The 14,778-nt window shown below is 54.5% G+C and overlaps 1 protein-coding gene across 4 annotated transcripts in view; it reads right to left on the bottom strand.

The window, feature by feature from the left end:
• The window catches only part of NSD2 (nuclear receptor binding SET domain protein 2), a 68,393-nt gene that overhangs the window by 43,225 nt on the left and 10,390 nt on the right, over nt 1–14,778 (bottom strand). For all 4 annotated transcript variants that reach the window (XR_012492254.1, XM_019712499.2, XM_074320199.1 and 1 more), the window contains exons 2-3: nt 6,080–6,711; nt 3,955–4,117 (exon numbers count right to left, since the gene is read on the bottom strand). Coding sequence is in view for 3 of the 4 variants with exons in the window: in XM_019712499.2 (XP_019568058.2) it covers nt 3,955–4,117; nt 6,080–6,685 (769 nt within the window). In the remaining variant the exon portion in view is untranslated. The remainder of the gene's footprint in view (nt 1–3,954; nt 4,118–6,079; nt 6,712–14,778) is intronic.

Below are 14,778 nucleotides of genomic sequence, written 5' to 3'. Positions count from 1 at the left end.
TTCTCTTCAGCAGATATACTATACTTCGGTTTTAAAAATGTAAGTGCATTCCTAAGATCCAGATTGAAGCACATCTACAATCCCACGCATGATAAATAAAAAGAAGTCCACACAGAAAAAGAAAACATGGGTGGGAATATGGGGTAGGGTTAGAGGGTTCCATCTTACAGGACAAGTGCCTGCTTCCAGCCCCATGCTCGGCCAGCTCCACACGGCTGTCCCTTCCTCGTGCCCGTCCTTCCCCTAAAAGGACCCCTAAACCCCAAAGGACACCGTCACTCACCATCTCTGCCCCGTCCCGGGAGCTGCAAGCCACATGGTAGGGAATCACAAATGGACCCCGAGCCCCGCGGACAGGGCTCAGCACTGCCTGGAGACCCCTCCCTGAGAAGCGTCCCCACAGTGATGACCACAGGAAGTGCCAATCTGGGCCCATCTGCGATCCGCTAAGAGCACCCAGGTTTCCTCCGAGAAATGGATGATCCCAAGAGTAGGGGGCAAACAGAGTACAAAGTGGCCTGGAACCTCGTCAGGTCTCGTGGAAGGAAGTGCTCAGAGGCTGACGGAGACGTGTCAGAAGGACTCAGCTCAAAGGGACTTAATGGGACTCCCACTGGTCAAATTTGGGGACGATGTGAGCATTAAAAAGAGTGAAGACTGATCCACAACAAATTGTTTTTAGGAGGGAGCTCATTTTCACAGGAAATGCCAGCTAATTATACACAGAAAGCAGGATGAAAGTGGATAGTTACTGTGGGAGGAGCCAGTGGATTGACAGGGAGCACTGAGCCTGGGGACCCGGGCCCCAAGCACGGCCACGGATCGTTCCCCAGTGACAACAGGGACATGCCTTCCCAAAGGGGAGCTCTGGGCTGTGGGAGAGCAGCCCCAGCAGCTCCGGTGCCAGACGCCATCCGAGCAACGCAGGTGGCCTTCCTTCACCCCATGGTCTTCTCCAGCTTTTCTTTCCAAAGGGCACTCGACTCTCCTTCCAGCGGGAGGGTGCTCACCCCAGCGCTCTTCCTGCTACACTGCTGTTCAAATGCACAGCAGCCGTCCTCTGAAGTTGATCTGCTGTGATTCCAGGCTCCCTCCCCTACAGCCCAGAACAATTCCTAGAGAAGCACTGTCAGGGCTGCACCCTGCTTCCTGCGGAAAGGCCTTCAGTGAAGGGACGAGCTGAGCCCTTCCCACCGTGACACTCCCACGGGCTCCTGCCTGGCCCTGCAGAGCCAAGTGGAGAAGGGGCGGGGGCAGGGAGTGCTGTTCCAGGCTGCAGGAGCCTGCAGAGGTGACCGCCAGAGGCGACACCGGCATGAAGACACAGCCGTTTGGGGAAATCCTGACGCCCACCGGGGAAGTCCAAGCAGGCTGCAGTGATGGACGCCATTACTGACGTGATGCTTCCTGCAGCGTGGTGGGGGGCCGGGTCTGTTGGGAAGCTGGCCTCTTCATGGAAGGTCCCCGCTGGCATATGTAGCAGGGAGTGCCCAGCCTACGCCCGGATGGGTTGGCAAAGGGCAGAGCTGCCAGAGAGAAATGGGGCAGGCCCAACAAAACCTTTACGGTTGGCTGTCCACTGGACTGTTCCACTTTGAACAGTGGGCTTGAAAGATTTTTAAACAAAAAAACCAACAAGCAAACAATAAGTCAAGTATTTCACAAACCAATCAAGACAGAATCCAAGTGTAAGCAGCTGGCATTGCTGTGAAAACTAGAGGAATGCCTGGTGACATAAAGACACTAAACATGGGTACAAACTTACTAAACTTAAATGGCCGAACAGTAGGATCCTGCAGCGGAAGTAACTGCTCAATGGGGAGGTTTTCAGGACGAGCCCGAGAGGCGACCAGGCGAGGGAGCCAGCGCCACCAAGTTCAGGCTGTGAGCGTGAAGGGCAGGGTGAGAGCTCGGGGGCCCACTCGTCACTGTGCTAACAGCTTCCCAACCGTGGAGTCCGCGCCACCCTCGTGTTCTAGACGTAGGGAAACTGAGGCTTGAAGAAGTCCATTGCTCCCCAGACCCAGCAGGCTGAGTGCAGAGCCCACGCCTCCCCTGGGAGATGTTCCCGCAAGGAGTAAAAGCTCTACCCGGAGAGGGCCCAACAGGAGAAGCAGGACAGAGGGAGCAGACGCTGCTGTGGTCCCGAGAGGCTAAGCCAGGGAAGGAGGCGATGACAGCAAGTGCAGGTCGCTACCCCAGTGTCGGGGACAAACAGGCGGGGCGCCCTCAGTTCCACAGGTCCTAGCTGAGGAGCCAGGGCCTTCAGACAAACGAGGCAGAAATCCCCAGACACTGAGAGGAATCACGAGGGGTCAGCGTGTGCTGTACTGTGCAAACCAATGACACGAAGTCACGGGGCCACGCGGACGCCGGCTTTGGCTTGCTGTGTGGGGGCCATGCCTGCTTCTAGACAGCTGGGAAGAACAGGCAACACCTCACACATGTGTGCTTGCTGAGGCTGCGGGGCGTGAGGGCGGCACCCCGCTTCTGTCTCACCAGTTTTCTTCTCAGACTCTGACCAAGTCTGGATGCCTCTGGGGGAACTCCCAGCTTCTGGAAAGCTAGGGTGCCAAGGACCTTCCACGGAGCCAGAGCCGAGGTCAGCCTGAGGCCCCCCTCCGACCCCATGCACCCTGAGTGCCTGAGCCTCGAGGCAGAGTCCCACGGCCCCAGCCAAGTCTGTCTGCCAACGAGGCACCACCATCTCCCCCAGCCCACCCCCGGTCCCAGGAGCCACCTGCGCCCACAGCCAGCCAGCAGGACCCAAAGCTGCATGGCTGTTCAGGGAGCTCCCGCCTCCGCCAGGAGGGAGGGACCCTGCGCGCTCTCGCTCTGGTGTCGCTGAGGCCACAAGGTGCCCGTCGCCCCACTTCCTAAAGGTGTGCCGGTCACCTGGGGAGCTAACCTGCTCAGCCTCCCTTCTGGGCTGGACTCACTACACCTCACCTTCCTCAAACTAAATTGAAACTTTACTCTAGCAGAACTTTCTAGAAGACTCAAATCACTTGATTGTGTGTCTTTCCCTCCAAAACACGAGATTTTGTTTTATGAGTTGCCCATTATTTAAATTACCATCTGCATTAGTAACTTTGTATTCTTAGTATGTTCTACTGTTCCCTGGACCAGTTTGTAGTCCCACGTTTCATGGCCCCAGAGATGATCATTTCTACTTTTTCCCTTCCTCCCACAGGCCTAATAAAATTAACTGGAACATTTTTGTCACTCAAACTTCATATACGCTATTTCTGAAAATTATGCTAAAATAAGCAGTCCCTGCATAGCTAAGTAACAGTAAGTTAGTCACCATAAAACCTGGAAAGCAGGACAAGGCGAAGAGCCCCTCACGTCTAACACTAACGCAGCAGACAAGAAGCACAGAGCTAACTAGACACAAAAAGAAACGGCACTGTACCACCGCTGATCCATCACTAACTGCAGCTAAAGCTGCAAAAATGAATCACAATCAACTCAACAGCAACAAAACAAACAAACAACCCAACTCAAATATGGGCAAAGGACTCGAATAGAGTCCTTTCTTCAAAGATGTAACAAGTGGCCAATAAGCACACGGAAACACGCTCAACATCACGCATCACCAGGGAAACGCAGATCGAAACTACAGGAAGTAGATGGAAGCTGCAGGGCTGGGGGGAGGGGGCAGTTGTTTAGTGGGGACAGTTTCAGATTTACAAGATGAAGAGCCCTGGGGATGGACGCTGGGGACGGCTGCACAACAGCGTGAATGCACTTAATGCCACTCAACTGTGCACCTGAAAGTGGTTATGATGGTAAATTCTGTTATGCGTATTGTACCACAGTAAAAAAAGGAGAAGGAAAAGAACTACAGCAGGGCTGTTGAAGGAAGAACGAGAAAGAAGACGGAGAGGAGAGAGCGAGTGCAGGAGAAAGCTGGAGAGCTGGAGAGCTGGAGAGCACGCCCAGACGCAGTACCTTTGAGTTTGGTGTAGCTGTGCAGCAGGGGGTCGGCAGAAACCATGCATGGCCACCAGGGGTACCCGGACACTTTGGACCACACTAAATCGCCGACATTGTATTTCAATAGGTGGTCTTGGTCTCGGCCGGTACTTGGACGGGACTCTTTCTTAGCTGGAATCTGAAAATGAACAACAGAAGACATACTAACACACCCAATGACGACCCCTAAATCCAGCCCTCTATCTGCAGGAGACCGAAGATTAGTCAGGCTAGAGGTTCCAAACACACACACCCCGAAAGAAGGGGCATCCCCGTCACTGTTTTCAGGTACCAGCCCTGACCCCACCACCGAAATCACACTGTTGCCCTCAGCTCTCAGTGAGGGGTTGGCCCAGTGTCTGCACACAGCAGGGGCTCACGTCACGTGCATCTCTACTTAAACCTATTTCCTCACAGGGGGTAACCGTTAATGGTGCTTTACTCACCTGTCAAAGAGGAAAGCTCACGGAACCCCGAGGCCATCCTGACCCCCTGGCCCCTCCGCCCCGTGTCTGCCCATCCTCTAAAGCACCTGCACCCACAGCGTGGAAGGACCCAGTGTGACGAGGACATCAGGAGGGCCTGGCAGCCAGTCTCAGCCCCACCGCTCCTGAGCTGAGTCATGGGCTGGCTCTCTGAGCCTCAGTGTCTCCATCTTGGAACACAGTGGGGTTAGCTGACTGAAGACCTGACTGGGGCACCCTGCTCCATCACTCTCGTGCTGCTCTCCAGGGGACAAGCAGTCGGCGTGGCCCCTGCCATCCTCCTGGGCGTGACCCCGAGCCTCCCGTCAGAGGCGGCAACCTGGACACACGCTGAACCTCTTTCACAAAGATCAGTGGGCCTGGTGCTGAGGGCTGGCACAGGGCTGGCACATGACACTTTCAAAAATGTGGGCTCTCAGATTATCCCGTAGCATCCCAACGTGACACCTATCGTGTCATCTACGCCACATGGCAAACCCATGAGGACAAGGATTATGATCCCCAGTCTAAAGATGGAGAATCAAAAATCAGGTGATTTACCCAAGTTTTAACAGAACCAAGTGACGAGCTAGGAACCAACTTTGTCCCCCGTGTGCACTAACCCCCACAGGGGCACCTCCAAGGTCACCAGCCCAGGTCACTAACCTTGGGCCTTTTAGGATCACATTAGCAAGAGCTGAACAGCTCTCAAGCACTCAAAAGCCACTTTTTAGACCCTCAAAGTTCTTCATTACTTGCACAATTTCAAAGAAGTTTGAGCCATTTCCCCTCCCATCTGTGGAAATTGTACATAAAACTCCTCAACTTTAAAGCAAATATACCAGCCTTGGTAATGACACCAAGCTTCCCCGTCCTGGGCCTGCAGGTGGGCCCGAGCCTCAACCAGAGCCCAGTGGGCAGCAGGTGCCTGACACCACCAGCCCGTCCCGAGCTCCTCTGTCAAGGCCAGGGTGGCTAGCTGCTCTGTCAGCTCATTCTGGCCCGTGGTGGGCCAGCCTGAGTGTCACTTTAAGACCCGATGACAGGAAGTGCCGCCTTCTCTCATGGTGAGTAAGGGCTCCCCACCCCAGGCTTTGATGAGTGGACGCTTGTTCGCGTGTGTCCTGTACTGGGGACCAAGAACGTGAATGTGTAAGACACAGCCGTCTGGTGGCGGCGACAGCAGAGTGGGCAGCAAACCGTGTGGGAGGGAGCAGTCCCGTCTCCCAGTCCCGAGACAGGACAGACTCACGGAGCCCCACGTAGATGACAGTGTGCCCCCACTGACCAAACCAGGCTAAAGACTGTCTCCAGACCTGGAACGGGCCCCCTGGGTTCAGAAACCGCTCTCCCCTTTTCAGCCACTTTAATCTGGATGCTGAGTTCACCTGCTTGGGCCACGCAACTGACTCAGGAGGCCCCCGTGAGGCCCAAATGAGGCGACCTGGGGACCCTGGAGCCAGGGCCCACGCGGAGACCCAGGCGCCCTCCTCAGCCTTCAGCCGCGTACACACACCCGTGGTGGCCTGTGCCACCTCCTCCCCTGCCACTGAGCACAGGGCAGGGTCGCGATAGGTCCCCTGCTCAGGGGCTGGCTGCCGCGCTGCCCCACCACCCTGGACAGAACCCACAAACACCTTTCTCTCTGCGGGACTTGACGTCCTAGACACCAGAGCTGCTTCGACAAGGCCCTGCTCCAGCAACGAGTCGTATTTTATGCTCCTCTTCCTGTTCCTCCTCGCCTTGTTTTCTGCTTTTTGTCCATTTTCTTCCAACTGGGACACAGCAGCAGCACCATCGCCACAAATGGAAGATTCGAAGAGAGGTTTCCCATTCATATACGTTTTGGTGATTTTCAGCTTAATCTCCGGAGAGCCATTTTTGACAGGGGTGGCATTCGGCGGGGTCCCCATCCCCCCCTTCACCTCTGGGGACTCAAAACGCAGCTTGGCATCGTGAGCACCGGGCTCCCCATTGAACACACGGGAAGTGAGGTCTTTCAGCTTTAGCTTCTCCGCAGGAAGAAAGGGCAGTGCCTCGTGGCCGTTGAACTTGTGCATGACCCCATCCTGCAGGCTGGCGGACAGCTGGGCCTTCCCCAGGAACACAGAGCACTCGCGGTTCATGTCGCAGCTGGCAGGCTTCCCACTGGCGCTGCCCAGCAGCTCCGGGGCCTGCTTCATCCTCATGCACTTGACAGCTTTTGGGACAGAAAGGGGACCTTTTCTGACGCTGACTTCCATTCAGTCCAGACGCTTTGCTCAGAACACTGCAGTATCAGAAAAAGAGAAAGAAACATACTTAAAACCTAAGATGAGTATGCAGCTTTGTGGAGTTTGTTTTGGGTTTTTTGAGGTCAATCACAATGTTTTAGATAATGATTTAGGCCACAGGAGGCAGTCCTAAAACCACAAAAATGACACAAAATCACAGGACGGTAAAGCTGAAAGCAAACGAGCAAGAGCAGACTGTCAGGAGAAACAGAAGCCTGGCGAGGGTCCTCCCGACGTGCCACCACTCTCACTGGCAATGTGGCCATGGACACATCACTTGGTCGGCTCAGTCACTCCCAAAGGGAGACAGTCACCGGCCCAGGACATGCCATGTGGGGCTAGCACAGAGCCACGCCTGTCACAGCTGAGGAGGCCTCCCAGGCAGAGGTTCAGTGACACACACAGCGTCACCTGCTCAGCACAGTAAAACCAGGTCTTCCAAAGCCTGGCGCACTATTAGTGCCAGGCTGTCGGGGGAAAGCAGAAAGCTAGGAGTCAGCCCTGGCCAACACCTGGGGCGCTACCCCAGTCCCTCTACTCGCCCAGGCCCAGACTCAATGCTGTGACAGAAGAGCTGTAAACTTTACTGAGCTGCCATCGGCAGTGAGCAGGTCCAGATGACTACCGAGCCCTGGTGTGCACCCCTCCATGTAAACCCCCTCCAGGTGCCACACCAGCCCCACAGGGCAAGTGTGGAGGACGGTGACTTCAGAGCAATGTGGGTCTTCAGCACACAGCTGGAGTCCCCAGTTGGGGACACCCAGTGAAGGCAGCAACATCCCAAAGGGCGGCTAGGAACAAGCAGCAGGCAGGTACCCATTCCAGCGGGGAGGACATCCACCAAGGAGGCCCCTCCAGGAAGCTGGCAAGCACAGCATCAGATGGGGGACAAGTGACAGCAAGGCCTGGAGACCCACAATGCACACGGCAGTTCTGACCTGGGGACGGCCCTGCTCCCCAAGGACAGGCAGCCTGCCTGGAAACGTCGTGACTGCCACACCGGGGTCTGCTACTCACAAATGCTGGGAGGGGCCAAGGGTAAGCTCACCACGCTGGCACACATGGGGCAGCTGCACACAGGCGCTGTCCAGCCGGAAAACCAGTGCTGAGGTGTACACACCTGACTGACACAGCAGTGGCAGGCGGGGACGCTGCAGAGCGGTCACGGGACAGGGGCCGGAGCAGCCGTCCGGCTCAGCTTCCCGTGCACGGGCAACCATCTCACTCCAGGACAAAGGGAGGACTGTCCTGCTAGGGCCACTCCATATTGTTTCCAGGGGGGGCTCCTGGTCCAGCTCATGGTGGACCGAGCGGACAACATCGAAAAAGCAAGTAGGCAAAGAGAGCAAAGGCAGGGAGAGAAGAATGGGGGTCAGCCCTGGAAAGAAAGGGGCGGCGTGGGGCAAACATGTGCCCTTTAGCCTGACCTGCGGAGGAGAGTCTGAGGTGACAGCAGCAGTCGGCGGGCACCCCCAAGGGCCACACTCCACCTGTGACGCAGCCCAGGTCCCAGCACACACAGGTCGGGAAGCCCAGCTGGTTCAACGACCAACACAGGAGCCCATCTGCGGAACAGAAGCCAGCCAAGCACCACACTTCGCATCAAAACCACAGGGGGACGCCCCTCACACCCAGGACGACGGCCACTCAGAGGAGCAGACACACGTGCAGGCGGGACGCGGGACAGGGAGCCCTGTGCTGTCGGCGGCAACGCAAAGCACTGGACACTGGGGGACAGTGTGGGGTCCTCAGAAGCTAAACACAGACCTTCCCTGTGACCCAGCAATCCACTTCTGGGCATACACCTGAGAGTGCAAGAGGGTCTCGAAGAGAGATTTGCACACCCGTGTTCACAGCTGCCCTGCTCACTACAGCGAAAACGTGGGAGCCGCCCGAGTGTCTGCAAGTGGATGGTGGGAAGCAAAGGGGGTCCATCTACGCAGTGGGACGCTCTTCGTACTTAAAAAGGAGGGAAACCCTGACCCGCTCCACCATGGAAGGGCCTTGGGGACACTGTGCTGAGTGAGAAGCCAGTCACCAAAGGACACACTGTGTGACCCCACTTATAGGAGGTCCTCAGAGTTGTCAGAACCATAGAGACAGGAAGTAGGAGGGGGGCTGTACAAGAAGGGGGGACGGAGGAATAGAAAACTAGTGGTTAACGGGAACAGTCTCAGCCGTGTGAGATCTAAGTTCTGGAGGTGATGGCTGCACAAAGCGGAAATGTACTTAATACCACTGAACTGTGCACTTAATGGTTACAATGGTCCATTTCACGTTATGAACGTTACCAGCAAACAAACTGCCCTCAGGGAGCCTTGCATGGAGTCCCAGGGGAAACGGCTGGGGGGCAAGTCTCAAAGGGACAATGGGGAAGCAGCTCCAGAGATGAAAGGCAACTTGTGTTCGGGGTAAGAGCACGGCGGTGGGGGGGGCAGGGTGCAAAAGTAGAATAAATAGAAGGGCACCCACGGCCCTAAACAAGCTGGAACAACAAATCAATACCTAGACACTTCATATGGGAACTACAGGACATGAAGGGTAAAAAGAAACGCTGGACACCTCGGTGCCCTGTAAAGAGTGAGTTCACCGCCAGAGGCCAGCACGAGGTTGCAGCGACACAGCCCTGGGGGCCTCAGTGGGCGGGCAAGGTGCTGTGCCCCCCGTGCGAAAGGAAGACAACTCCCATTGCTCCACCATTCAAACGTGAGGCAAACACACTTCCCGACATGCAAAGGCCCAGGGCTCTGAGGCACACACCCCGCGAGGACAGCCAGAGGGCGGGAGCAGGATGCAGAACCGCAGGGAAGAGCAGCGGCTCTAAGCCACGTTCATAGGGAAGGAGAGCGGGAGGCTTCCTTCCCCACGATTCTCCTTCCACAAACTTCAACCGAAATGACAGCAAAGGAATTTCCACAAAGTGTACACCCACAGGGACAAAGCCTGGAGGAGAGGGAAGCGTCAGGCGACGGGAACGTGGAAGAGAATCTGCGCTCCGGACGTGCTGCTGTAAGAGGGGGGCGGGTAACGACTTCCCTTGTTCGTAATACTTGCCCTTTAAAATGTCTTAAGGTAACAAATGCAACACATAATCATTGCAAAAAGGAAAGAAGATACGGAAGCACTCGCAGTGAAAAATGAAAATGTGCACATCAAAAGCAATGGACAGCTCAGCCAGCCTCACCAGTGGCTGCCCAAGGGCCGCAGGGGTGTGTGGGGGAGCTGAGTCACACTGCCGCTTTCTGTACCCAGCGCTTCAGAATTAGAGCATGCATCCCTTCCATTCCACAGCACAGACATGCAGGGGCTGGACGCATGGAGAGGAGGGGTCTCCAATGTGAGGGGACGGGCGCCACCCTCAGAGGCAGAGGTCGCCTGCACAACAACAATCAGCATTCAAAGCCACTCGCGGCACCAGGCCCTGGTCCAGCCCTGGAAACAGGTCCGGAGACAAAGCACAGTCCTTACTCCGGTGGAGCTAAGATTCTAGAGGGGACAGACACGATGTCAGGGAGAGGAAGGGGAAAGGCGCAGTGCAGGCTGGGAAGGCGGCAGGCACTGGGCAGGCACAGCGGCCTCCCCGCCCACCCTCCTGCTGCCCAGACGCCAGCCGCAGCCCACTCGGCCCACCTCAGAGAGGTCTCAATGCTGGGACAGCAAGGAGGCCATCAGGACATCCCCCAGACGCAAGGCAGGAGAGGGACCAAGCTCCGAGCCATTCCTCCAGAAGCAGACAGACTGGAAAACCCAAGTTCGCCAACATGATATACACACATACACCCCACGAGTCCCGTTTTCCACTTCACACGGATCTACCCGGAACATATTTGGCTCGTGCCCTCACTGAGTGAGGACAGGACCCCCATTCTCCCATCAAAGAACTCTGGGGACAACAACGAGGTCAGGAGTTTGCTACAGAACAGGGCTGGACACTGAGCACTGGTTCCTCCACAAGCTTCTCTAGCGAGCAGCTTTGTTTTACAGAACTTAGAATTTACTTACAGACACGTGCCCACGACAGTACAGGCCGTAGAACTGACCTGTTTCCTGCATTGTGTTGGCTGCAGAGCAGCTCAGCACCTCGGTTCGGCTCGGGCGGCGCGTAGCCGTGGGGCTGCCCGCTGGGCCGTGCTCTCCCCACAGCCCCGAGCCCTGGGCCTGACCTTGGTGATACGCAAGCTGCAACGTTCCCTGCTTCCATTCCGGCTTTTACTCCGTGTATCTTCAGGGTGGTATGTCCAACCTCTGCACCCCAAATACACTGCTGGGGGGACGTAAAAGGGTCCGCTCACTGTGCAAACGTCTAGCAGTTCCTCCAAAAGTTAAACAGCATGATGTGACCTGGCAATTCCACTCCTAGGGACAGACCCACAGAACTGAACACATCTGTCCACACAGAAACCTGCATCCCTCGTAAAAGCAAAAACCTGCCGAACGTCCAACAACTGGTAACGGGTAACGGCAACGTGCTCGGTCCTCCCAGGGGCCACACCCTGAGGAGTGAGGCATGGAGGCCATGACGTGGAAGAGGCTGAGTGAAGGAAGCCGGGCTGGGCTCCCAGGCCCCAGGCGACGTGACTGCTCCTCTGAGACGCTCAGAAGGTGGGGCGCCAGGGCTGGGGGCAGGGGACAGACAGTGACTGTCACAGGTGCCAATGTGCAGGCATCGGGGGTGACAGTTGTATGACACTGAGAAAATACAGAAAGTCACTGAATTGGACACTCTCAAATGGTTTAAATGGCCACTTTTCTCAGTCAATTTTTAAATGTCCAATTTCTTATTGACGGGAAAGGCCTTAAGTATCGTAGGCTGCATTGCTCGTACTTCTGTAACACACTGCCCTTTTCCCTCCGAAACATACTCGGAGCGTAATGACCATCACTGCAATGGCAGGGGGACTCGATGTCTGAGCAGCTGGTGTGAAGGCCACGTCTGGCCCAGGAGACAGCTCAGTCCCAGGAGGGGGCACGTGCAGGACCCAGGGGGCAGTGCCTGTGACACTGACCATGGGGGTCCCACCAATCGGCCCTGAGTGAAGCCCCTCCTAGAGAGAGACCTTCCCTCCACATCAACAACGAGCCTTCATCCAAGGAAACGGGCTGAGACAAGAACTCAAAGCAAAAAAAGACTGGGAACTTGGGGGACACGTGGGACAGACAGGGAATGAGAGAAACCTCTAAGAACTGTAGTTGAAGCACACGCCTCAGGTCCACTATCTACCTTTGGCTCAGCTGCTGCAGCTAGGGAGGAGAATGGGGGACAGAGGGGCAGGGAACTGGGGTCTGGGGAACTGGGGGGCCAGGGAACTGGGGGGTCAGGGGGCCAGGGAACCGGGGGGCCAGGAATCCAGGGGGCCAGGGAACTGGGGGGCCGGGGAATTGGGGGGCCAGGGAACCAGGGGGCCGGGGAATCAGGGGCTGGGGCAGTGAAGAGAGCGTCACACACTTTTTAATTCTGAGAAATGGGAATATACTGTCTAAAGTTTTTCTTTAGGTGTTTAAAGGACGATTATGAAAATGTAAAAATATTCCCAAAATGATATAATATTGAATGTTAACTATAACACACACACACACACACACACACACACACACACACACGGTGCCAAAAAAATGTGTATACATTTTAAGAAAGGAAAAACTGTATTAAAGTTACGCTGATGGGAACCACTCTGAGCACCTCTTGTCACTGCAGAATCAAACGTGACTTGTATTCATCTTCTGTTATCAGTATATATTATTACAATTTTAATAGTTTTTTCCTTTCTTAAAATGTGTACACGTTTTTTGGGCACCTCTATAGTTTTCAACTTCTATGAGGAATGTAGCAGTATCTACTAAAATTATAAATGGAAAAAAAAAATCCCCCAAGTAACTAAAAGTTACAGCACTCTACAACAGCATTGCACAACCGCTAAGGGACAAAAGAAGACAACTAGACATCACACGTGTCCTACAGTCTTGCCAGAAGGACAAGAGAAAGGAGGGAAGGAGGGAAAGGGAAGGGAGCAAGGGAGACAGGAAAGGAGGAAGGAGGAGGAAAAAGGAAGGGAGTGGGAGAAGAAAAGGAGGGAAAGTGGGGGAGAAAGAGGCAGGAGAGAAGGTGGGAAGCAAGGAGAAACGGGAAAGGGGGAAAATATGACGATTACGCGGATGAAACGTCCACGTAACAGGACTTCCAAACACAAACAGAAGATTCAAAAAACTATGAAAGAGACCTGAACATTTCTCCAAAGAGGACACACACATGGCCAACAGACATATGAAAAGATACTCAACATCACTAATCATCAGAGAAAAGCAAATCAAAACCACAATGAGATACCACCTCACCCCAGTCAGAATGGCCACCAATAATAAATCAACGAACAAGTGTTGGTGAGGCTGTGGAGAAAAGGGGTCCCTCCTGCACTGTTGGTGGGATTGTAAATTGGTGCAGCCACTATGGAAAACAGTACAGAGGTTCCTCAGAAAACTAAAGACAGAACTACCTTATGACCCAGCAATTCCACTCCAGGGTATTTATCCAAAAACGAAAACACTAATTCAAAAAGATATGTACATCCCAATGTTCATTGCAGCACTACTTACAATGGCCAAGACATGGAAGCAACCTAAATGCCCCTCAAGAGATGAAAGGATAAAGAAGATGTGGTCATATACACAATGGAATATTACTCGGCCATAAAAAAGGATGAAATCCTGCCATTTGTGACAACATGGATGGACCTAGAGGGCATTATGCTGAGTGAAATAAGCAAAGACAAATACCGTATGATCTCACTTATATGTGGAATCTGAAAAACAAACAAACAATTGAACAAACAAAACAGAAACAAACCCCCAGATACAGGGAACAAGCCTAGGGGAAGGGGGTGGAGGGATGGGAATAAAAGAGAAAGCCTTAGGGGCGCCACCGACTGACACTCTCCCCAGTACCTCTCAGCTCCCAGACAACAGGCCTTGCCAGTTTGACTCCAGAATCCTTCCTCCTCCAGCTGTCTCCTTCTCTCCCCCCACAACTCCAATGCTGGCCTGCTGCAACCATCTTTCGCCAGGACTGACAGCCGTCTCCCCACCCGCTTCTCAGCCGGCACACTTGCAGGAGTTCTCAGTGCTGAGGGCGCCCGCACCAGGCGGAGGGCTCATGAGAACAGACTGCTGGGCCCCGGAGCTCATGCCTGCGGGAGCCGGTGAGCCCGAGAACCTGCATGTCTACCAAGTTCCCAGGTGGCTGATGCTGCCAGCCTGGAGGCCCGACTCTGGGAACCACCAGACTGTTCTGGTGCTGGAACCAGCCCAAAAGCAATCAGCTGTCACCTGGCTCAACCCACAGGTTTCCTTCTTGCTCATAGTACGCATCTGTGTTTCCACAGTTAGAGACAGAGACGTACGATTAAGCACATTACTCTTAGAACTTCACGTCAGCAGCGGTGTCCCTTCTCATTGTCCAGAGCAAATCATGAGGCCACACCGACTATCAAGAGGGCAGTCCTACCCAAAGCGGGGACAACTGGAAAGATTCCAACCTGAACAGCCAGTACCACAGACTGCTCTCCTGCACCCCACCCCTCACTCTGCCCAAATCCATCACCAGCTCTCCCAGGACGCTGAAGAATGTGCACTCCAAAGCACAGACTCGTGTCACACACACATATACACACACTCACACACACACTAGCGCACACACTCACACATACTCTCACATGCAGTCACACATTCACTCTCACTCAGTCACACTCACATACATACACTCGCACGCACACGCTCACACACACATACTCTCGCATACTCACACTCACACTCAGACACACATACACTTGCACGTATACACACGTTCTCACACGTACTCATACACACTCAATATATTTATACATGCTGTCACACACACGCACACTCGTGCACTCACACACTCACTCATTCACACACGCTCACTCGTGCACTCACACGCACACACACACGCACACTCGTGCACTCACACACTCACACTCAGTCACACACACGGACACCATTTAGGGCCTCCGTCGCTCTTACGATGAAAATCCTCAGCCTACAAGAGCCTG

This window comes from Rhinolophus sinicus, linkage group LG02 (assembly GCF_036562045.2).
Source record: "Rhinolophus sinicus isolate RSC01 linkage group LG02, ASM3656204v1, whole genome shotgun sequence".
In the NCBI taxonomy this organism is placed as follows: Eukaryota; Metazoa; Chordata; class Mammalia; order Chiroptera; family Rhinolophidae; genus Rhinolophus; species Rhinolophus sinicus.
This window is presented reverse-complemented; position numbering and strand designations above follow the sequence as displayed.